This window comes from Phascolarctos cinereus, unplaced genomic scaffold, assembly GCF_003287225.1.
Source record: "Phascolarctos cinereus isolate Bilbo 61053 unplaced genomic scaffold, phaCin_HiC Scaffold_3;HRSCAF=262, whole genome shotgun sequence".
Lineage (NCBI taxonomy): Eukaryota > Metazoa > Chordata > Mammalia > Diprotodontia > Phascolarctidae > Phascolarctos > Phascolarctos cinereus.
In genome coordinates this window covers 9542425-9567259 of record NW_027555736.1, presented here as the reverse complement: position 1 = coordinate 9567259, position 24835 = coordinate 9542425, and the positions used below count along the sequence as shown (strand labels likewise).

General features: G+C 44.4%; 1 protein-coding gene across 3 annotated transcripts in view; it reads left to right on the top strand.

The window, feature by feature from the left end:
• The window catches only part of FANK1 (fibronectin type III and ankyrin repeat domains 1), a 78061-nt gene that overhangs the window by 39177 nt on the left and 14049 nt on the right, over positions 1 to 24835 (top strand). For 2 of the 3 annotated variants that reach the window (XR_013485135.1, XM_020973650.2), the window contains exons 1-3: positions 10030 to 10205; positions 10736 to 10913; positions 17774 to 17898. Coding sequence is in view for 2 of the 3 variants with exons in the window: in XM_020973650.2 (XP_020829309.1) it covers positions 10058 to 10205; positions 10736 to 10913; positions 17774 to 17898 (451 nt within the window). In the remaining variant the exon portion in view is untranslated. Of the gene's footprint in view, positions 1 to 10029; positions 10206 to 10735; positions 10914 to 17773; positions 17899 to 24835 lie in introns of those variants that run through there. The other variant, XM_078150692.1, reaches the window with a different exon arrangement.

Here is a 24835-nt window from a genome sequence, read left to right as displayed (position 1 = left end):
GCCCTGAATAACTGGAAATTCACCCACCTGGAGCAGGCAGTTGGATACCTTCTCAGAGGCAATCACTAGATAGGGAGTTTTCGCTTGTTTTTCTTTGTTATAAAGGAGGGTTCTATGTGGAAAGGAGAGGATTTTCCATCTTCCAGAAAGGACTGGGATGACAAAAAGCATTAATGAAATATATTTGAAATTATCCTGTTCATGCGTTAAATTAAGCGGATTGCATTGACACCTAGTAACACCACAGGGCCTTCTCAATGAGAGCCAGTCGCATGAAAGTGATTGAACCATTGGCCAAGCAATGATCCAAACGTGAATATAGCTCACATTAAGGGGCTAGGAAGCTGATTTTTTAAAAATTGGATTTCTCAATATTTTATTCAGAAACAGGGATGTTTGGGGATAAAAGTATTAAGAATTTTTATAAATTAATGAAAAAATTCTAGATTACAAGAGTCTCTTTGGAGAGACAAGTGTATCTAGTGTTTTGTTAAATTATGCTTGCCTTTCTGAAATATAGATGACTTGAGAGGTCTGCATGATGCTAAAACATTTAATACATTCAGTGAAAATGTAATTAAATGATTCATATATTTAGTCAAACATTTGGGAATGTTTAGTCTGGAGAACAAGAGACTTAGTGGGGACACATTAACTGCTTTTAGGGGTTTGAGAAGCTGATACGTGGAAGAAGGTGTAGGTAAGACTCGTTCTGCCTGGTCACCAGAAGCCCGATGGAGCAGAGCCAATGTGAAAAGACAAATCTGGGTTTGTTGTAAGGAAAAACTTGCTAATGATAAGATGGCTCCTCACAGGTTTGCCTTCCCTAGAGGTCTTCGAGCAAATACTGGATGACAGACAGGCTTGTACCACACTAGTCTGTAGTAGAAGGGGAGCCTTGTTCAGGTGCGGGGGGGATAGATGGCCCTTTAGACTCTGGAGATGGTGTGATTCTTCCTATACTACTTGGCACATCGTTTGAATTCTTTTCTTAATTAGACCAAATATTTTGTAGACACAAACTCAGATAATGAAAAACCAACCAACCAACCGACAAACATGGCGGCTCTTGTGTTTAGATGAAACTGTTTTCCCAAAGGAATAAATGCTAGAATCTTTGTTACATTGAAGATTCACCGCTAATGAGACTTTAGCTGATCAGAAAAAACCCAAATAAACATTTTTAATGAATTTGTTGAAAAATTAAGTCCTTAGAATATAGCTGTGGCTCTTATCCATTTGATCCTTTTTACATTCAAGGGCCTAGAGACAGTTGTGCTCCAGACACCAGAGATCTGTATATGAGTTTCTGGGTTATTGTAGTTGTGACTTCCCCAGTCAATTGATAGATTGCTCGTTAATGTAAAACCACTCTTGCTTAATTCCAGTCATTATGTCAGAATGGACTTGCTTAATGTTACGTGCATAGATATTCCCTCGATACACTGCCACCCTCATTATGGACCATCTGCCACTAGAGGCAATGATACAGCTGTCCCTTTTCAGTGCAATTTGACCTCAGTTAATTTTCAGAGGTACTTGGAAGGACGTGGAATTTGTGGTTCTGCATTATTATTCTGGAACCAAATATAATGGCTGTATTCAAGGTTGCATGCAAGCCTGGGTGACATCCTGGGTGCCTCATTACTTCTCATCCCACATATTCAAGCTATTGCCAAGGCCTGTTGATTTCAACTTCACAGCATCTCTCAGACATGCCCCCTTCTCTCCTCTGACATGGACACCCCCTTGTGTGGGTGTTCATCCCCTCACACCTGGACTATTCAATAGCTGGCTTTGGGGGGGGGGCGGTTCCTGCCTTCCTCTAGTCTCTTTTCACTCCATCTATTCTTCATTAGCCTCCAAAGTGATTTTCCTAAAGCACAGGTCTGATCACAGTCACCCTCCTAGTTAACAAACTTGAGTGGCTCTGTTTGCCATTCAAAGCTCTTTGTAACCTGCCCCCTCCTGCCTTTCCAGGCCCCTTTCACCTAACTCCCCCATCACATCATCTTCTATCCAGTGACCCTGGCCTCCTGGCTGTGCTGAGAATGGGAGCCTCCATCTCTCTGCTCTGGGGATTCTTTCTGGTTGGGCCCCAAGCCTGGAATGCGCTCCCTCCTCTGCTCTGACTACTGACTTCCCTGGCTTCCTTTAAGTCCCAGCTAGAATTCCACCTTCTACAGGAAACTGTGCTTGGCCTTTCTCAATGCTGATACCTTTCCCCTGTGGATTATCTCCAATATAGCCTATGGGCAACTTGTCCATACGTGGCTGTCTGCCTGGTGTCTTCCCCATTAAATAGTGAGCTCTTTAAGGGCAGGGCCCATTTTTCCTTTCTTTGTATCTCTGGGGCTGGTATGTGTTGTTGTTGGTAGTAGTGTCTGACTCTGTGAGCCCATGGACTGTGGCGTGCCAGGCCTTTCTGTCTTGCACTGTCTCCCCTAGTTCGTCCAGGCTCATGCATGTTTCCACGAGACTATGATGAGACACCATCTCAGCCTCTGCCATGCCCTTCTTTTTTGGCCTTCACTCTTTCCCAGCATCATGGGCTATTGCAGTGAGCCCCGTCTTCTCCTTATGTGGCCAAATATTTAAGCTTTAGCTTCAGTGTTTGACCTTCTAGTGAATAGACTGAATTAATTTATTCAAGGATTGATTGATTTGCCCTCCTTGCTGTCCAAGACACTCTCAAAAGTCTTCTCCAGCACCAGAATTCCAAAGTGTGGATTCTGCAGTGCTCAGCTTTCCTCGCAGTTGGACTCTCACAGCTGTCCCCTGCTACTAGAAAAACCATGGTTTTGACTCCATGGACCTTTGTCTGCAGGGCGATGTCTCAGCTTCTTAGTTTGCTGTCCAGATTTGTCATAGCTTTCCTTCTAAGGAGGCTGCAGTGATCTTTGAGCCCAAGAATATCAACAAAAATACAGCCTCGGACACTTCCGCGCTATGTGACCCTGGGCAAGTCACTTAAACGTTGTCTGCCTCAGTTTCCTCAACTGTGAAGTGGGGACAATATTAGTGCTTCCTACATGGGGTTGTTATGAGGTGCAAATGAGATAACATGTGTCAACCTTTAAGTGATATGCAAATGCTAGTTATTATGATTATTATGTTGATTATTAATATATTATCAAATCTATAACACACAATTATTAATGAATTGATATAATAATAGTAACAACAATAACAAGAATAATAATAATATTTCCACACGTTGGCTTATCTCCTTTTTAGACTGATAATCACGTCCCATTGAGTGTTTAACAGAAGGTATACTGGATCTCAAGATCTGACTTTGACCCTAGCTGGATGACCTTGGCCAGTCACTTCCCTTCTAGGAGCCCAGTTTACCCCTCTGTCAAATGGGGGTGTTGCACTGGATGACTTTGAAGGTCTTCTGTCCTGTTAGATTGCTGGGATCACCTCCTCCCCCTGGGTGCCCCTTGAGGGGACTTTTTCTTGGTAGCCTGAGCTCTTAACACAAGGCCAGGTACGGTAAGGGCTTCATAAATGCTTCTTGATTAGTTTGATTGATCCTTTGATATAAGAGTAGATGGTGCAGTAGGAGGAAAGCTGAACTAGGAGCCGGGAGCCAGCTGGGCTTGAACCCGCCTATTCAGGCTCAGGGCCAGTCGCTCCATGTCTCCGAGACTTGGTCTTTTCCTGAGCAAAATGGACCTCACGACGTAGCTGTCTGCTGTTCCTGCTAAAAGGCAGACCGTGTCGTCCTCTGGGCATCAGACCATGGAAGCTGTCTGGTAGGAGCACATTGATTCTTTATTTCCTGTTCCTGCTGTTTAAGACTGAACTGGTGACAACGAAGATATCAAATATATTTTTAATGACATTTTTGGGAAGTTGGGGGTGGGGTGGGGAACCACACCTGCCATTTCACAGGTGTAAGGAAATTCCAGCGAGGAAACACACCATACTAATGAAGCTCGTCATCTATTACAGTCTCAGGAGTTGCCTAGGAGCATGAGGAGCTACACAGCTTATCAAGGGTGATCACTCATCCCCTGTAAGTGTTAGAGACAGGACTCAGATTCAGATCTTCTCACTTTGAGCTCAACTCTTTTCATTTACTGCACCATCACTTATGGCCTCTTAAGTAACTGGAGAGAGTTGCTTTCTCTTGCTTTTTAAACACAGTGACAGTTAATTAGATTCATTTAGGATCTTTAACTTAAAAAATTTTATATGTATAAAATGTTCCTCAACTCTTCTACCATTTTTCCTTTGAAAAAGTATAGAAATTGATCTTTTTTTTAAACTCCTTTATTTGTCAGAATATTTTCAAGACAGAAAAAAACAAAGGCAGAAAAAAAGATCTTACTAAATACTTAAAGGTATCATACATAATGGAAATTGGATTCCTTTTTGTCATTCATGAGTTTCTCCCATCTCTAGAGAAGTTAAAGTAAATATCAAGTTTGACTATGTGACAGGAAATTATATGGTTGACTAATTTTGGACACTGGTTGACAGATTAAAAAATCAGGCATTTCCCAAGTGATGAGGACCCATTCTATTTCCAGGGCACATCATCTTTTTAGTTAATTAAAAAAACAATTCCAGAAGTGGATAACAGGTGATTAAAGCAATATTCCTTCATACAACAGATTAAAAATCTTTTTGAAGAACCATCTGACAATTCTTAGTAACCAGGAGAAAATGGGATTTTTAGAACTCTGTGTAAAAGGTTATACTAAATCATTGTGAATTAATGTATTTGGGGTAAAGGTGAGAAGCTATAGAATTTAGATGAAATGGGTTACCATACATAACCAAGAAAAGTTTGTATAACTTGTCAAGTTTAATCTCAAAGAGGTTACTCATACTTTTCTTTGCAAAAAATTTTATTTTTAAATAACTGAAGTCTATTTTAAAAATAATTTATTCTCTATCATATTTAAAAGACCCCCCCCCACCTACAGGTGTAAAATCAGAAAAAAAATATTCTTTTTTAAAAATCCTGTAGACTTCTATGTTTGGATCATTTCTATTAGTTGGAATTTATGAGGGTTCATGATGTAGTATACTGATCTAAACCCATTTACCACCAAATTGCTTTTCAGTTTTTCCAAATAATGAGCACCTTTGGCAGTATTTTATCTTGTTAACAACAACAATATTATTACTATTACTATCATAGAAAAATTAATAGAGCTCAGAGAGAAACGTTATGTTTCACCCAAAACTCCATATTCCATCTGCCTGGCTTTGCACTGGGTATTAGTCAACTAGCATTTATTAAGTGACTACTATATGGCAGGCAGGCATTCAAGTGACACAGTGGATAGAGTACCTGACCTGGAGTCAGAAAGACTCATCTTCCTGAGTTCAAATCTAGCCTCAGATACTTACTAGCTGTGTGACCCTGGGCAAGTCACTTAACCCAGTTTGCCTCAGTTTCCTCATCTGAACAAGGAGCTGGAGAAAATGGCAAGCTATCGTACAACCTTTGCCCCAAATAGAGTCACGAACAGTCAGATATGACTCAACCACCAACAACAACGTGGCAGGTGCTATGCTAGCTCTAGGCAAAGGCGAAAGACAGTCCCTGACCTCAAGGAACTCACAGTCTTAGTGGGGAGACGACATTGAAATACGTGTGTACAAACAGGATACAGAGAAGGGTGAATTAGAGATAATCTCAGAGAGACGGCATTAGAATTAAGGACCATTGGGAAAAGCTTGCATGAGAAGAAGCTGGTCAAGTGCTTTCCTAGTAATTCATATGCAACTGTGAATGTTTGCCCATCTTCACATCCCACTTTGGCAGAGAAGTTAGAGTTTCAGTTGTCTGCCTTGAAGTAACTGCTCTTTTTTCATTATATTATTAGTAGGAAAATTTTTTGTTTCTCTTTTGACCCAGCTTGCATTTTCACTGTATTGGGCTTGCCACCCTGCAGACATCCAGAGATTTTCTGGATTTTCCCTCTTCTGGGAGTCTCTGTATCCTGGGATTTCTTTGCCTCTTTCTCAAGCCTCTGTTGTAAAAGGTTTAGACTGATGTACAATTGCTTCACCCTCTCCTTTCCAGAAAGCCCTCCCTTGTAGCAAAGACTGAAAAAAAAAAAAAAAGAACAGCTATTCAGTGATGGTGACCCATCAGCTCGAAAATATCTGTCAGGGTCTGCCAGTCTCCCCCTCCCTTGGTCCAAACGTCTGTGATCAAAGATGGGAGGTGTATTTTCTGAATTCTTGTCGAGTCCAGCTTGGTCATCACAATGACTGCGTTCAGTTGCACCTGATTGTTTTGTGTGTTTACACTGTTATTATCATCATGGGCATTGTTTTCCCTGGTTCTTCTTTATTCCGAGTCATTTCATAGAACCGTACCTTTGAATTTGTCATATGCATTCCTTCTTAAGGCACAGTACCATTCCATTGCATTCACGTCCTGCTGTCTGTTTAGGCATCTGCCAATCAATACACGCCTACTTTGTTTCCAGTTCTTTGCTCCCACAAACACACTACAACCAATATTTGGAGTTCTATGGCACTTTTCTCCCCTTCACCTCTTGGGGTTTCACGCTCAGCACTGGGAACTCTAGGTCAAAGGATAGGAATATTTTAGTCACTTTTCCTAAAAATCACCTAAAAACTGCATTCCTTTTCAGAATGTTTGGGCCAATTCACAGCTCTAACAACAATACGTCAGATGCCTGTCTTCCCCACAGCCCTTCCAACACTGATTTCCTACCTTGGCCAATATGCTGGATGTGAGGTGAAATCTCTAAGTTGTTTTGGTTTGTGCTTTTCTTGTTATTAGTGACCTGGAGAAATCTCCTGTGGCTGTCAGCAATTTGCAATTTTTTTGAGAACCCTCATGTTTTCTGATCACTTCTCTGCTTGGAAATTTCTGCATTTAGTCATACACTTGTGTTAATTCCCTATATATTTTGCATGTCAGACCCTTAGCAGATTTGAGACAAATATTTCCCCCAGTCTCTAGTTTCCCTTCTTATCCTAGCTGCATTGATTTTATTCACACAAAAGCTTTTTCATTTTATATAATCACAACTTTATCTTTTTGTGTTTTATCTTTTGTGATCTACCCTATTCCTTGTTTATTTTAGATTTGTTCCTCCAAGCCATGTGTGTGAAAGGTACCTGTTCTTTGCTGATTTTTTCCCCCCCATACCTTTTATATTCCGGTTGGGTACCATTTTGAATTTACTGTGCTACGTAGAACAAGGTCTTAGTCTAAATGTAATTTCTGCCCACCTCCTTTCCAGTTTTCCCAACAGTTCTTGCTCTTACCCAGGTAGTTTATAGAAAACTGGGCTCTTTAATGTGATTGTTCCTGATTCTTATTTGATCAGTTCAGTGATTATTTTTTTTTATAACCAATACCAAATCATTTTGATGATTACTGCTTTACAATACAACTTGAGGACTGGGAGTGCTATTTCCCCTTCGTTCCTACTTTAGAAAAATGCTTCCTTTGAGACTCTGGACCTTTTGTTCCTTCCAATGAATTTTGTTGTTTTATCTCTGGCTCTGAACTCCCTTGGCAGTTTGATTCCTCTCTGACCCTGAATTTGTAAGTTAATTTAGGGAGTGTCATTTTTATTACATTAGTATGGTTCCACCTTGAGCAATGACTATCTGCCCCATTTCCTGTAATTATTCATTTCTTTGAAGAATACTCTGTAAGGGCACGTCTTAAAGTCACGAGCGTGCTTTGGTAGCTTGCGTTTTAAAGTGATTCAGAAGGGCATTCGCTTCCCTGTGATTTCCTCCTCCATTTTGTTATTGCCGTATGGGGATGATGAGGATCATTTGTTGCCATAGAATTGCCAGCATGAATACATGCCCCTGAAAGCAATTTTCGAATAGCTGGAAATGTGAGTGCCAGTAAGCGGTGTACAAAGCAAAGGGAGAGCTTCAGCATCTCTGCACTTGAATGGCTCGTGCACTGACCACTGGCTCCCCATGTAAGCAGTTTTGCCACGGGATGGGAATCTAGGCCAGCTGGTCCTCACTTGGGGAGGACTCCTGTTAAACGAGGCCTTGCTTGCACCAGACTTTCAATTACTGAGAGTCCAGGGGTGGTTTTAAATGTAGATCATTTCTTTAAAGAGTGAGTGGGAATAAATCATGTTTCAAAATGTCAAACCCTTTCTGGGCTCTGTACCAGTTCTGCAGGGTGCGAGGAAAATTACATTTACCCTTTGCTACAGTGAAGGCGGCTCGCGAAGGGCGGGGTGCCAGACCCAGGGGAGAGAGACCATTTGGGGCTGGTGCCAAATGCACCGATGGGGGTCTCCAGCTACTTCTCTCTTAGCATGTATTCTAAGGGATCTTAAAGGACAGAGCTAAGCCCTGAGGGGCTGAGAATGCTGCTGCTCTGTTCCAGTCACAAGGTCACAGGGACCTCTAAGCCGAGGCCAGGGCTTATGCTTTTGGTACTGAGTCATGAGTGCAGAAGTTCTTCTCTTGATTCTGATGCAGATTTCCAGGTATGACTCTGGGCCAGAGGTCCCAGAGAAGGAAATACCATTTCCCTCCTAGTTATGTTGTGAGTAATAAATAACAGCCTAACAATGCTTTGTGAGGGTCTGAAAGCATGAGGTCCTCAACAGTGATGTGATGAGATTGAATGCTGGGCCCCTGTATTAGTCCCAGAAGACAATGGAAGTACAGGAAGAAAACTGCAGCCTGGTGGGAATCAGCATCATTTGGATATCACGAAAACAACATATGACAACGGTGATATCTACTGCTCCTTCCCATCGCCTGTGTGTACAGGGGGAAGACACCCGGAATACGATGAATGGGGAGGAAAGGGGAGAATAAGCATCTCATGTAGTACCTATTACATGCCAGGCATTCTGCTGTGCATTTTGTAGTTATCATCTCATTTCATCCTCACAACAACCTTTCGAGGTAGATAATGTTATTATCCCTATTGCATAGTGGAGGAAACTGAGGCAAATAAGGTTAAATGACTTGCCTAGGGTCACCCAGCTAGTAAGCGTCTGAGGCTAGATTTGAACTCAGATCCTCTTGATTCCAGGCCCAGTGTGCTATATCACTGCCTCAGTGACAGTAGGTTGATTGAGGGGCGGGAGTGGGAATGAGGGGTGAAGCCATCTTAGGGCTTCCTTGTTTTTCCTTTGTGGGACCAACACGGGGATGTGCTGTGGAATCCAGCGCTGCCACTTGGGGGCATTTGCTCCAGGAAAACAGAGGATTTTCTCTTGGCCCAACTGACTGCATCCATCAGTATTCAAGAGTGTTTCCATGCTCACCTCTTTCAATGACAGAGAGGAAGATCAAAGTGTTGAACTCAGGGAGCTTATAGTCTAGTTGGGGGTGAACAAAACAAATACCTCTGACTTCAGAGGATAGCCACGATGTGAGAAATGGGCATGAATTGTAAGAGTCCGTCATCTCCCTACGCGATAACGTTTGAGCTGTTGGCTGACCCGGAAAGCAGGAAAGTGAGAGGGACAGACTTCATCGGACCTGGGTTCAAATCTCACCTCACACGTCCGTAAAACGAAGGGGTGACTTCATGGTCTCTTGAGCCCATTCCAGCTCTAAAGCCATGATCCGGTGATTCCTGATAGAAGGAAGAGGATGGGTCAGAAGCACAAGAGACAGGCTCGGGGCAGCGCCGGGGTGGCGGGGGTCACGACGCGGACCTCGCGTTGCGCTCCTTCCTCTCCACCAGAGCTAGGGATAATGAGGACGCGCTTATCTTTGTGCCGTCTGTGTCTGGGGGAAGGGGCTTCGCTCTCACTGACCGACAAGTGGACACTGGCTAGCCCCCGGTAGGGGAAGACGTAAAGAAGGCTGCTGATGACTTACAGGTTGGGCTAAATGGTCTTCGGAGTCCATCCCAACTGAGGTTCCCCCTCCCTCTTCCCCTCCCTCCCTCCCTTCCTCCCTTGTTTTCCTCCTTTTCTTCCTTCCTTCCTTCCCTCCCCGCCCTCTCTCCCATTCTTCCATCACTTTCCATTCACTTACTCTTCCCTAATAGAAGCCTTCCTTTACAACAGATAGGTAGAGCTGAGCAAATCAGTGCCACCTATTAGTCATGTCTAGAGACACGTCTAATTTGTCGTCTTTCGCTGATGGATTACTGCTCTGCCGAGAGGCCGCGGGCATACAGCCCAGCGGGCATTCTGGCTGGGAAGCTGAAGACATCATTGACCCCTTAGTAGCGCAGGCTTCTGAAGTGGCTGGTCAGTATGGTCACAGGCACGTGCCAAACCGTGCACATGCCTTCCCCCCTTCCGGGCTGCTGCCCTCCCTAGCCAGGGCTAGCCCTTCTTGTCCACAGATTTTCTATAACCACTCCGGAAGCTAACACTGTGGGGATGACGCTGGCACTCGGGCCTCCCCAACTCTGTGCTGAGGGCCTCTGCAGGGGCCTCCTTGAGCCGAATGTGCCAGAGAACTGCTGGGGCCACTTCACGTGCCCTGTGACATCCCTGCTCAGCCAGCAGGGCAAAGTGTGTGGCCCAGATGAGGCTCTTTGTTGATCACTGGCCACGAATCTCTCTTTTACTGGACTGCAGTGAACGGTTCTTCTTTTTCCTGTGGAGTGTAACCTCCTTTTTTGTGGCTGTTGTTTCTGTCATCTGGAGCGCTGAGCATAGTAGCACTTGGCATATAGTAGCTGCTAAAGAAATCTTGTTAAATTGAGTAAGTTGATAGAATTTGTACATCATAGAAACAACATGTTCAAATACTGTATTTTTTTATTTTTTAGCAACCTCTCCTGCCTCAAAACCTCACCCACCAGTGGTGGGCAAAGTGACTCATCACAGCATTGAACTATACTGGGATTTGGACAAGAAAATCCAAAGAAAAGGACCTCAGGAACAGTGGTTAAGGTTTTCAATTGAAGAGGAGGACCCCAAAATGCACACTTATGGTATCATTTATACGTAGGTGCAATGTCGAACGGTTTAAAGTTTTGTATAGGTTTCTACACTACATAGAGTGGTCTGTAGTCTCCATGAAGGTCAAACATTCATTTCTGAGTCAAAGAAATCACAGGGTTGCTGAATTAAGGTGCTTTTGACCTGTCATTTTTAGAAGAAAGCATTGTAAGTAGTTTCCAAATTAAATATCAGGTTACTATATTTATCGAGAGGCAGTGGGGACAGAGTTCTCTTTGGAGTCAGAAGACCTGGATTCAAATCCTGCCCTTCTCTTAGATTGGTTGGGTGACCCTGGGCGAGTTACCTAACATCTCAGTCATCCTGGCAAATTATTGTTAGGACAAAAGTTCTTGCCCTGGGCTCTCTGGAGCCCCTGATGGATCTGAGGTGTGATCTCAGGGAGTCTGAGACCCTGGCTTTCTTTGCCCACTTCTGTAATGCTTTGCGTCTGAGAACATGATTCTGGGAAGGGGTCTGTCTATGGGTTCACCAGCCCAGTTGCTCATGGGGTCTAGGCCATACAAATGGTTCAGAACCCTTGCTCTAAAATTGGCAGAGAAGATGCTGAAGGGAGAAAGAACTCCCTTCTCTGAGGGAACCCGAGATCTGGGTCAGAATAAAGTCCTTCCCGAGGCCACAAGGCCTAGGTGCTCAAGGGTGGCCCTTTGGCCTAGATTTGACTGCATTCAGTCAAAGGGCCACACTTGAGGACCTAGGGGGCCACATGTGGCCTCGAGGCTGCAGGTTCCCCACCATAGTTAATAAATGTTTAGACAGAATCCTAGTTTGGTCTGAGAACTGGGTCCAGGCTGTCCTCTCATGTGCCTCTGAATTCTCCCACAGATTTTGTTACTTAGCATGATCACCTGACCTAGCCTAAATTGTCATTTATTCTTTTAGAAAACACTTGAACCCCTCACAGCTGCTCAGAACCAGAGAAGGGAGTGTCAGCTGAAGGGACTTGGGATCAGAATCTAGCCTGACAGCCAGCCTGCTGAATTTTCATTTTGGATCTGTTTTTGGCCAAATTTCTGTATCCTAGGAAAAATATAGATGGCTTGCAGATGTGCCGCAGTCCTGTGTACCCCACAGAAGGTCAGCTAATACTTTTTAGTCAGGTCCTAGAAGGGAGATGGGAACCTTCTGACAACCCTAGTCACTGTAGGGTATATGGCTTTACAAGGTAAGGCATCCCGAGCTATAATTTTTTAATTTTTTTTTTTATATTTTACCAGACTTAGCATTTCTTCGGTATAGGGAATTCTTATTAAGGAAACGCATAGATTGGCAGGGTGGGGAGGGGAGCTGCATAGTGAATTAGGCTCAAAGGCAGGCCTTTCTGCCTTAGGCCTACTGCCCCAAGAAAGGCTCTGTTAGAAGACAGCTCACCCATCAGGCAGCTCCCTCTGTGACACGGACCCTGTGATGAGCTTTGCCGAGTAATACCTGAGGACAGACTGTGGGAGAATTCTCAAGGATTAGATGTGAAAGCAGAAGCGACGTCAGTGTGGGTCGTCCCCCTGAGAAGTAGCAAAAAAGCCTCATGATAAGAAAAGAATTTGAATTGACCGCATCATAGGATGGAATTGTGCTATGAACCGCATTGCTAGGGAAGGGGGGGCTCTCTCTTCCTCTCCTCTTCCTCTTGTCCCACACTCTGGCTGGGGGGAGCAGGGTTGGTGTGACATCAGCATCCTTCATCTGCTCTTCTCTCATCTCCTCCCACGTTGGCTGTGGGCCCAGGGCTGAGCAGCAGCACCTGCTGATTGGGCAGGCCTCTTCTTTCCCCCTAGACCTGGGGGGCTGGGAGAGAGGAGCCAAAAATGCCTTGAGGCGGGCCCCTCACCCACGTCCTTCCCTGGCCCAGCAGCATGTTGTCCCAGGCTGGATTGCCTGGTCAGCTCCTTGGAAAATGAGACAGCGAAGGCCGCTAGGTGGCAGGATGGGACTGTATTAATCTTGACCTCTGGCTCTGTTAAACTCGTCTTTTCTGTGGGCGTCTCTACCACAGAGGGGCTAATGATGCTGAAAGGACTATTAGGAAAGACTGGCTGCTCAGAGATCTTGGGCTGAGGCGACTGGGGACGGGGGAATCTCAGTAGGTCAAACTCTTCTCCCCCTGCCTCACCTACCTCTGTTCTTGGGTCACTCACACATGACCAGCTTCTGCTCTTTTTCCTCGGCTCCCCCTCCCCCTGCCCCCAGACCCGTGCATCCAATCAGTTGCCTCTTCCTGTAGATGCTTCCTCCTCTGGGGTCTTTGACTGTCCTCCCTCCCTTGGCCTCCCACTCCCTCTGCCCCAGTTGGGGCCTTAGCACTTCATGCCTCACTTGTTACAGTAATTTCCTAACTGTTCTCGTGGCCCCTGGTACCTCCCCACTCTAGCCCGTCCTGCCAGCAGCTGCCGGCAGATGGAGCATCCTCAAACACTCTTTGATCTTATCCCTTCTCTGCCAGTATTAAAGGCCTTTCACAGTATGGTCCAAACCAACATTTCCACCCTTATTTCGAGCTACATGAACCCTTTGCTCTAGCCAAAACGTCCTGCTCTTTCTTCTTTGAAAATGCCGCGCCCTACAACTACAAGTTTGCCCCCAAAATGGCCCCCAGGAGCCGAGACCCTCCTGATCTCCTCTCAGGGCTGACCACAGCCCACCTCTGCTTCCTGATGCGCGGCCACCGCGCAGTTTCCCCCTTTGGACTCCCAGCCCTTCCTGCTCAGTTGGCATTTACTGCCTATGGTCTTGGGCGGTCTTTCCCTTCATATAAGCCCCAGCTCCCCACTAAGCCAGAGCTCTCGGAGTCAGAGGACAACATCGTCCCTTTACGTCCCCTCAGTTCTCAGAGCAGAAGACACACAAGCATGTGAGAACGTGCTGGATTCCTCCATGGAGGCTGCCCCGAACAGACTTTGTTAATGGTTTCCTCCGTGACTGTGGCTTCCTGTTCCCTCTGTGATAAATAAGACAGCCTAAGTTCCGTGCTGGTTTTTTGTTAGTTTGTTTGACAAATACCTCCAGCTTATCTTCTTTGCATCTACATGAAGTAAAGCACCAGGCCCCCAAGGAGCAGCTCTTTCTGGGGACCCTCTTCATCTCTTGCTAAGCTGGTGAGCACCAGTGCTACCTCCTGGTGTGTGGGGGCACCATGCGGGAACCACTAGCAAGGACTGAGATGCTGATGTCCGATTTGTTCCACTGTGCCCTTCTGAACCCAGGCACTGTGGACTATACAGAAGGTGTTTCTTGTTTGTGATTGGCTCCAAAATTATTCTCAGGCCTCAGAGGTCTGGTATTGTACTCTAGTGAGGCTCGGACCCTGTTGTCTCTATGTCTGATAGATTTTTATGGATTGCCAAGGCGGATTCTGTAGGCTCTCCAGATTTCCTATTGTCTCTTCAAATATCTATAAACCACCGCAAGTAGTCCAGAAACTTTAGGAGCAATGCCCATCCAGTCAATCAGTAAGTCAGTAAACATGTGGCAGCTGGTGGCACATTGGCTAGAGATGGGCCCGGAGTCAGGGAGGCCTGAGTTCAAATTCACCCTCAGACATTCACTAGCTATGTGACCCTGGGTAAGTCACTTAACTTCTCTTTTCTGTAGTTTCCTTAATTATAGACAGGGATGGTAGTAATAGCAGCTGCCTTTCTGGGTTGTTGTGGAATCAAATGAGATAATATTTGTAAATAAGCTATATGCCAGGCACACAGGCGGTGCTTAATAAATGCTCATGCCTTTTCCTTCCCTATGTACGGGGATACGAGGAAATGCAATGTCTTTTCCATCGAGGCGTTCTCCCCAATCAGAGGGGGACACAACATACGCTACAGGCTCCGTCCAGAATAGGAAACGATGACCAGAGGGAAGGCTCTAGAACTAAGGGGCTGGGCAGGGTTTCCTGCAGAGGAGATTTCAGCTGGGAATGTCGGAGGCCAGAGTGGCCCGAAGGTGAAGGTGAGGAAGGAGGTGAGGGCAGCTGCGGGATTTGCCTGGAGGCAGGGGAGGGAGGGGCCTCTCAGGCACAGAGACTTGTTTGGAGAGGGACATTTTTTCTTGGCTCTGTACGTTCGGTGTTCTGGTATGTGTCCAGGGTCTAGACTCGGCCAATCTTCATTCTCCGGGTTCTTTGGTTCACACTTTTCCCTTAATACCAATTCTGATCACCAAGTTTCTAAGCCATTGGTACTGCTTCATTTTTGTTTACATTTTTTTCTTTTGGATAGGCTCAGATTGAGGTCCACCACCACCCCTATTTTACAGACGGGAAAACTGAGGTCCAAAGAGGTTGCACCTTAGAGTTCTTGAAGCATGGATTGTGAATCTCAAAGTGTGGTCTCCATTTCTCTTGAGGGTCTTCTGGGGAAGAACTTGCCTGGCATGTCCAGGAAAGGAATGAGGCCCGGCGATTCCTTATTGAGATTGACGACAGGAAAGAAGAGGTTTCTGGACGTAGTGCAGGCGAACTTGAGCTTAGGGAGCGGAATGGAAAAGGAGCGAGTGGAGGCATGTAGGGTCACGGCTCTGCAGAGCCCTGAGGCCGTGAGCATCGGTGCAGAGTCGGGCCGAGGCCCTGAGGATCGGAGAGCCCACGTCTGGAGCCCAGGACTCTGGGGAAGAACCCCACTTCGGTTCACCTCGTTTCCCCCTGACCCAATGATGAGCGCAGCACTCCTGATTCTCGCGGGACGCGGGTGTTTCTGCTGGCCTCCGATCAGGTTCTGCTCCGGGAGGCTCAGAGCCGCCTTGCAGCGGACGTCCCGCCAGACTTGCGGGGCAGGAAAGCCGAGTTCTGCGGTGCGGATGTGTCCTTTCGTCCCGTGGGTTCAAACTCTTGGCCGGTGCTGTGGCTGTTTAATCCCTCCATCAGGCCCGGCAGACGCGGGGCTGTACTGCCCGACGAGTGATTGGTTGTGATTTTCAATTAGAGCCTTATCAGCAGATATTATGAAGTGCCTACTACGTGCCTGGCTGGGTACTCACCCTGGGGCTATGGAGACAGCGATGAAGCAGTTCCTGCCTCAGGAACATAATCACATTCCACAGAGAGGAAACTGTATCTTGTTCTTCAGTCGACTCTCCCCGACCCCGTTGATTTTCTTGGCAGAGATACTGGAGGGGTTTGCCATTTCCTTCTCCGGCTCATTTTGCAGATGAGGAAACAGAGGCAAACAGGGTGAAGTGACTTACCCAAGGTCACACAGCTGGATTTTAACTTGGGAAGGTGAATCTTTCTGACTGCAGACCTGACCCTCTATGAAACCCTTCCTGCCCTCCAGTAGCATACATTCTATGGAGAGGAAACTCTGTGTATTGTTATCATTCAGTCATTCAGTCGTGTCCGGTTCTTTGTGACCCCATGTGGAGTTTTCTTGGCAGAGATACTGGAGTGGCTGATCAGTGAACTAGGCAGACAGTGGTTAAGTGACTTGCCCAGGGTCACACATCTAGTGCGTGTCTGAGGCTGGATTTGAACTCAGGTCTTCCTGACTCTAGTCCCAGTGCTCTGACCACTGAGCCACCAGCTGCCTCTCTGTAAAGAGGTCAGTAAACATAATGTGAAAGACAGTATTGGTAAAAAGATGGACCCTTTTTGCAGGGAGGAGCTTGGGATTCCCAAAAGCTCGCACCCGGGCCTCAAACCCAGCCCTGCTCAGTCTCTTTGCCTGCCTTCAGGCTGTTTTCCATCAGCGGTGTTTATGCCATGGACATGCCGAGGATGAACCTGCACGGTGGGCTCCCCACTCACCACACAGCGTAGCTTGGGCAGCAGCAGGCTTTATCCACGTGGTTTGTCCTGTGTGCCTGGTCTAAGACAACTGTGGATCGGAGTGAGGAGGCTTTGCTGGGCCTTCAGCAGTGTCTTATCTGTCAATGGGCATGCTGAGGAGGCCTCCCTGTGTCTCAAGGGTCCTCCTTCCATGTCCATCCTCCAGGACAAAGGCAGGCCTCTGCTGGGCGTGTGCTTAATAATCTCTCACGCTTCTAATAGGCAGCAGGTTGTCAAGCAAAGTGACCTCTGGAGTTACATCTCCCACGGAATCTCATGGGATTCCAACATGGATGCTGGAGATGCCTTGTTGGAAGAGAGGCCTTGAAGGGGCGCTGGCTGCGATGAAGCTCGGGCCCCCTTGGAGGCCCATAATGCCTCTAAACTACAACCGCGGTCACCTGTGTGACTATAAAGATGGAATCTGCTGTAGGGCTCTCTACAGAGCGGGCTGTGAAGTCAGGAAGACCTGAGCTCGTGTCTAGCCTCAGACATTTGCTAAATGTGTGAACGTGGGAAAATCGTTTCACTTCTGTCTGTCTCAGTTTTCTCATCTGTAAAATGGAGGCAATGATGGCACCTACCTCCCAGGCTTGTCATGAGAATCAAATGAGATAACACAAGTGAAGTGCTTTGCAAACCTTAAAGCTCTATGTAAATGCTATTATTATTGTTAATCAAAGATGTCCTTGATACGTGTTGATTATTTTCATAAAGAATTCTTAGAGATGACGGGGCTCAGTATTGACTTCTGTATACAGCAGGTACTCAACATATGATCTTCTTTCCAGTTGTCCGGATGTGAACCCTGTTTTATCCTTAGAAAACAAAAACAATCGTAGACCTCTAGAATTGGGAGGGATCCTTACTTAGAGATGAAATAGCCCAAAATGTAGTCATTTTACAGATGAAGAAACTGCAGTCCACCGAGTGCCACTGTAGGTAAATATTTGTACTTTGTGGGAAAAAAACCCTAGGTATGATACAAATGTGCAAGATTGAAAATGATCAGGTCTTGCTCTTAATAATAACTTCTCAGCAAATGTAATTAGATTAAAAGCGTCACTCAGCATGTTTTATTTCTTCTCTTTAGGGGGTATTCTACGAAGCACGTTGTAGAAGGTCTGGAGCCTAGAACGTTGTATAAATTTCGATTAAAGGTCACAAAGCCCTCTGGAGAATATCACTATAGCCCAGTTATCTCAGTGTCTACGACCAGTGAGTATGGACTTTTTCTGCCTCTCCAGCTCTGTAAGATGAATGGGGTGGAGGGGTGGAGGGGGGGCGGGGGGTGGGAAGCTGGCTTCCATGTATTTGGAAAATGGGCTGTCATCCTGCTTCCTGGCCAGGCCTTGAGATGGCAGGAGGAAGGGCAGATTCTTCTTTCTCCAATTAGACAGTGTGTGTTTATGTCCAGGGGAGGTGATGGGCTTCCCTGCTTGGCCTCTTGGAGGGCGTGGACCATACTGGGGGATGGGAGCAGGCCTGGAGACAAGTCTGACCTTTCTCACTACCTGCTCCTCTCCTGATGGCTTCTGGGCTTGGGCCTCACTTTCTATCACCATGCTGGCAATTTCTGCCAGCCAACAGGCCTGCTTGTTCTTCTGTCAGAATCAAAGCAGAATTAAGTGAATGCCCTGGAGGGAAGGGTTGGGAGGAGGCTTCCGGGTTAACGCAGCCCACAGGAAATAGATCTGAATGGCACATACTGAGCTGTCCAGCAGCTGTGTCCTGAAGGACGTGTGTGTCTCCTTATGACCTGGCATTTATAGGACACTTCATGAAATGCCGTATAAACTCTCCAAGACGCTTACTGATAGAAGAGCCACTGATCTGTGTTGGTGGAGGTGGGTCGCCACCATGGGTAACATGAGTGAAATCCCCAGTCTGGACCATAAAGGCATAGATGTGATGTCATGGGACCCTCCCCATAGCCCTCCAAGAGAGAGGGGGAGGGACTGCAGGGGTCCTGTGCCTGTGTGCCATGCCCATGAGGAAGCCGACTTGCAGGCTGCTGACGTGACTTGTCCTTGGTCAGATATAGCCAGTGCATGTCAGAGGCCAGGCTAGATGCCAAGACGCTACACTCTGATGCCTGGGCTCTCTCTCCCTGCTCTCCCACCATTCCCTCCCCCCAACTCCACAGGGGTTGGGTGGTGTTTTGAAAATGATTGTAGCAAAGCTTCCAGGAGTGTGGCAAGGACAAGCTTGACACAGAGACGTGACCTTTCAGAAGCATCTCCTTTTCTTCCTTTCTTCCTTTCTTCCTTTCTCCTTTCTTCCTTTCTTCCTTTCTTCCTTTCTTCCTTTCTTCCTTTCTTCCTTTCTTCTTTCTTTCTTTCTTTCTTTCTTTCTTTCTTTCTTTCTTTCTTTCTTTCTTTCTTTCTTTTTTTAAAGGCAATTAGGGTTAAGTGACTTGCCCAGGGTCACACAGCTAGTAAATGTCAAGTGCTTGATCTGAGACCGGATTTGAACTCAGGTCCTCCTGACTTCAGGGCCGGTGCTCTATCCACTATACCACCTAGCTGCCCCGTGTTCTGGTTTTTCTGATGGCGTGGACCTTTGGGCACCTGCTGTAGTGGCATCTGCTCTGTGTGTGTGTATTTAGAATAATAGTTTATTTTCCCCTGATTACATTTAAAAACCATTTTTAACATTCATTTTAAAAAATTTGAGTTTCAAATTCTCTCCCTCTTCCCCTCTCTCATCATTGAGAAGGCAAGCAATTTGATACAGGTTTATACGTGTGCTGTCAAACAAAACATATTTACACATGGTCATGTTGTGAAAGAAAAACCCACAACAAAATACAGAAAGTAAAAAATATCGCGCTTCGATCTGCATTCCGACTCCATAGCTCTTTCTTTGGAGGTGAACAGCGTTTTTCATCATGGGTCCTCTGGAATTGTCTTGGATCTTTGTGTTGCTAAGAATCACTGAGTCATTCACAGTTGATCATCTAGTTCTTTGCTACCACTAAAGGAGCTGCTATAAATATTTTTGTGCAAATAGGTCCTTTTCCCTTTTCTTTTTGATCTCTTTGGGATACAAACCTAGTAGCAGTATTGCTAGGTCAAAGATAGTATGCACAGTTTTATGCCCTTTGGACATAGTTCCAAATTGCTCTCCAGAAAGGTTGGATCAGCTCACAACTCCACCAACTGTGTATCAGTGTTTCAATTTTCCCACATTCCCTCCACCATCTATATTTTTTCTTTTCTGTCATATTAGCCAATCTGATAGGTATGAGGTGGTACCTCAGAGTTGTTCAAATTTGCATTTCTCTAATAAATAATGATTTGGAGTATTTTTGATATAACTATAGATAGCTTTGATTTCTTCTTCTGAAAATTATCTGTTTATATCCCTTGACCATTTATCTGCTGGGAAATGATTTCTATTCTTATAAATTTGCTCACTTCTCTATATGTTTGAGAAATGAGGCCTTTATCAGAGATGCTTGCTGTAAAAATATTTTTTTCCCAGCTTTCTGCTTTCCTTCTAATCTTTGTTGCATTGGTTTTGTTTGCACAAAACCTTTTTAATTTAATATGATCAAAATTATTCATTTTATATCTCATAATGCTTTCTGTCTCTTGTTTGGTCATAAAGTCTTCCCTTCCTCCATAGATCTGACAGGTAAACTATTCGAGGTCCCCTAATTTGCTTATGGTATCATCCTTTATGTCTAAATCATGTACTCATTTTTACCTTATCTTGGTATATAGTGTAAAATGTTGGCCTATACCTAGTTTCTGCCATACTGTTTTCTGGTTTTCCCATTTTTCAAGTAGTGAGTTCTTGACCCAAAAGCTTGGGTTTTGGGGTTTATCAAACACTAAATTACTATAGTTATTTATTGTTGTGTACTGTATACCTAATCTATTCCACTGATACATCACTCTGTTTCTTAACCAGTACCACACAGTTTTGGTGATTACCACTTGGTAACACAGTTTGAGATCTGGTATTACTAGGTGACACCTTCCTTCACATTTTTTTCATCGATTCTCTTGATATCCTTGTTTTTTTGTACTTCCAGATGAATTTTGTTCTTATTTTTTCTAGGTCTATAAACTAATTTTTGGTAGTTTGATTGGTGTGGCACTGAATAAGTAAATTAATTTAGGTAGAATTGTCATTTTTGTTATATTAGCTCCACCTACCCATGAGCAACTGATATTTTTCCAATTGTTTAGAACTGACTTTATTCATGTAAAAAGTGTTTTATAATCACGTTCATATAGTTCCTGGGTTTGTCTTGGCAGGTAGACTCCCAAGTATTTTATATTGTCTACAGTAATTTTAAATGGAATTTCTCTGTTTATCTCTTGCTGCTGGACTTTGTTGGTAATATATAGAAATGCTGATGATTTGTGTGGGTTTATTTTATGTCATGAAACTTTGCTAAAGTTGTTAATAATTTTTTTAGTATTCTCTAAGTATACCATCATATCGTCTGCAAAGATAGTTTTGTTTCCCCATTGCCTATTCTAATTCCTTTTCTTCTCATTGCTATAATTAGCATTCCTAGTACAATATTGAAGAATAGTGGTGATAATGGACATCTTTGCTTCACCTCTGATCTTGTTGGGAAGGCTTCTAGCTTATCCCCATTACAGATAATGCCTCTTGATGGTTTTAGGCAGATGTTACTTAGCACTTTAAGGAAAGCTCCATTTATTCCTATCCTCTCTAGTATTTTTAATAGGGATGGGTGTTACATTTTGTCAAAAACTTTTTCTGCATCTACTGAGATGATCATAAGATTTCTGTTTTTTTTTATTGATGTGGTCAATTATGTTGATAGTTTTCCTGATATTGAACTAGCTTTGCATTCCTGGTTATAAATCCCACCTCATCATAGTGGATGATCCTTTCGACATAGTGCTGTAATCTCCTTGCTAGCATTTTATTAATCCTGGCCTATTTTTTCCAAATAGTTTATATTGTATTGGGATTAATTGTTCTTTAAATGTTTGGTAGAATTCTCTTGTGAACTCATCTGGCCTTGAGGATTTTTTCTTAGGGAGTTCGTCGATGGCTTGTTAAATTTCTTTTAGTCTGTCCCTCCTCATAAGTGTCTTACTTCTGACCATCATTTCCCCCAATCTGCCCTCCCTTCTATCAGGATCCCCACCCCCACATTCTCTTCTCCCTCTCCCCTCCTACTTCCCTATTGATTTCTCTACCCAACTGAGTGTGTGTTATTCCCTCTGAGTCAGTTCCAATACGAATAAGGTTTAAGCATTGCCCACCACTCCCCTCTCCCCTATTTTCCCGTGAACTGTAACAGCTCTCTCATGTCTTTTCATGTGACATAATTTACCCCATTCTGTCACTCCCTTCCCTCTTTTCCCAGTGCAGTCCTCTTTTTTTTGGATAGCATCCCATTAACTCAAACCTGAGCCCTCTGTCTACGTGTACTCCTAACTGCCCCAATAATGATAAAAGTTCTTAAAGGCTACAAGTAGTGTCTTCCCGTGTGGGAATGTAAACAGTTTCACCTTACTGAATCTCTTATGTTTTATCTGGCCTGTTTACCTTCTTATGCTTCGCTTGAGTCTTGTATTTGAAAATCCGATTTCCTGTTCAGCTCTGGTCTTTTTCATCAGGAATGCTTGAAAGCCCTCTGTTTCACTAACTATCCCCTTTTTACCCTGAAAGATTATATTCAGTTTCATTGGGTAGCAGTTTATTCTTGGCTGTAACTCTAGCTCCTGTGCCCTTTAGAATATCACATACCAACCCCTCTGATCCGAATCCTGACTGTGACTCCATGATATTTGAATTGTTTCTTTCAGGCTACTTTCAGTATTTTCTCCTTGGCCTGGAAGCTCTGGAATTTGGCTATAATATTACTGGGAATTTTTATTTTTGGATCTTTTTCAGGAGATGATTGGTGGATTCTTTCAGTTTCTAGGTTACCCTCTGGTTCTAGGGCACCAGGGCAGTTTTCCTTGACAATTTATTGAAAGATGATGTCTAGGCTCTTTTTTTGATCCCGACTTTCAGATAATCCAGAAATTCTTAAATCATCTCCCTTGGATCTAATCTCCAAGTCAGTTGTTTTTCCAATGAGATGTTTCACATTTTCTTCTATTTTTTCATTCTTTTGATTTTGTTTGATTGATTCTTGATGTCTCATTGAGTCATTAATTTCCCCTTGCCCAATTCTAATTTTTAAGGCAGTTCTACTTTTTAAGGAGTTGTTTTCCTCAGTGAATTTGTGTACATCTTTTTGTGCTTCCTGCCTTACTCCACAATCTTAACTCCACCGATTTCCCTATTGTCATGCATGTATATATTTATATGTGCATACATGTTCACACACATAGGTATATACATAAATATACATTTTATTTACATATATGCATGCATGTATACTCATACACATACATGTCCATATACAAATATGAACATATATATATATATACATATATATATATATGTATATTGCTTTTCTGGTGTTTTAAACTTTGCCCTTTCTAAATTCAATTATCATGCTTTAAGTTCAGGTGAAAGATAATTAAGGTTCTGTGTCCAGAATGTCTTAAATGGAAAAGGGTGCTGTCAGAGAGTCTGACTATCACACGGGAAAGTCTTCGCTGTAGGACTGAATGAGCCCCCATTGGTGTTTCTAGCTGTTGCTTCCCTCACAGTGTAGAGGACTGGGTTTTCAAAGAGGCTCCCCATCTCAGTGAAATTCACCAAAATTTATCAAGCTAGGACTCTTATGTAGAGAACTGTGATGAGCTCTGGGGGAACCTATGAAGCTAAGACATTATCCAATAGAAGACATGCATGCATGGCTACAATACAAAACAAATTTGCATTGTAAATGCAAAAAATAGGATTCAAGGACAAAGGAGGGAAAGATAATGTCCAACAGAAGGCATCAGTTGAGGATTTCTTCTTCATCCAAGAAAAAATAACTATTTTGAGAAGTTGGGCATATATTTCTTTGTCTAGATGTGTTTAAAGCTTTTAAAAATTCCTAATGGTACGTTAGTAATATATTGGAGGGAAAACAGGCCTGTACATTTGTTGAATTGTTTGTAGGAGTTGAGTGTCTGAGGCAGGGTAGGAGTCAGAATAGATGGCAAACAGATATTCCTTCTTTTAGAAAGTAAATGTCCTTGCAGAAGTCCTAGAGAAACCCCTTCTTTAAGCTACAGAAGTTTGTTTTTGGGGTCCCTAGCCCTTTGCTCAGAAATCAGTATACTGAACCTATAAGACGTGACTGAAATGGATGCTAGCCCATAAGGCTGGCCTGGTGTTGTCCAGATGTAGGGAGCATGGCTCTGTGGGTACTACTCTGGTGGGGACAGTCAGGGATGGCATGAAGTAGATGAATGGCTGACCGTGCTGTGGTAATTCTTCAGGACAGTCAGACACCCTTATCCTTCTCTCTCTTTGGGCAGATTTGCTTTTATGGCTCTGACCTTTGGCAGTGGCCTCCTGCTTCCTTAGGAACCCTGCCTCATCATCCCCAGTGAGTTTCCCAGGCCAATCTGATTCTGCTGTGGATGACTAGGTGGGCCTGGGGATCAGGACAGAGTGAGGAGGAGAGCTGACTGTGTTCTTTGTGCCCTCCTCAAGCGGTGCTTCTTGTCTCTGGATGCTGCCGGGTTTAGCAGGACGCCCAGCCTGGCACAGATGGACAGTTGGATGGCGAATGGCTGGGCTGTGGGGAGCATCCCTTGCAGGGTCAGGCTCTTCTCTGTGCTCAGGGCCTTTATCATTGATTGTTACTGTGCTCATCACCCTGAAACCAGCAGGGCCACCAGCAAGAAAGCTTCTTTCCGTAGATGGAGGGTTTTAAAAGTGCCACGCTGGGTACACACTCCAGAACAGAAAATACCTCTGTGGGACAATAATTTGTCTTCATTTGGAAGGTGTTTCAATGGATCAGAGAGCATATTCTTTGTTTGAGTAAAGGGGATCCTGTCTCTTTTTGTGGGTAAAGGACAGGAGACTCTTGCTTAAATGAAGCATGCAATTTTAATCAATCCCCTTCCCCTTAGAAAGAAAGAAAAAAAGCTGCCATTGACTCATGGCAAATGTCTTCTCCAGTGTGCTGGTCACTTAGTCACTGCTTTTAAGAGAACCTTAGAGCCCCCAAATAAAGGTGTCATCACTGATTTTGAGGCTC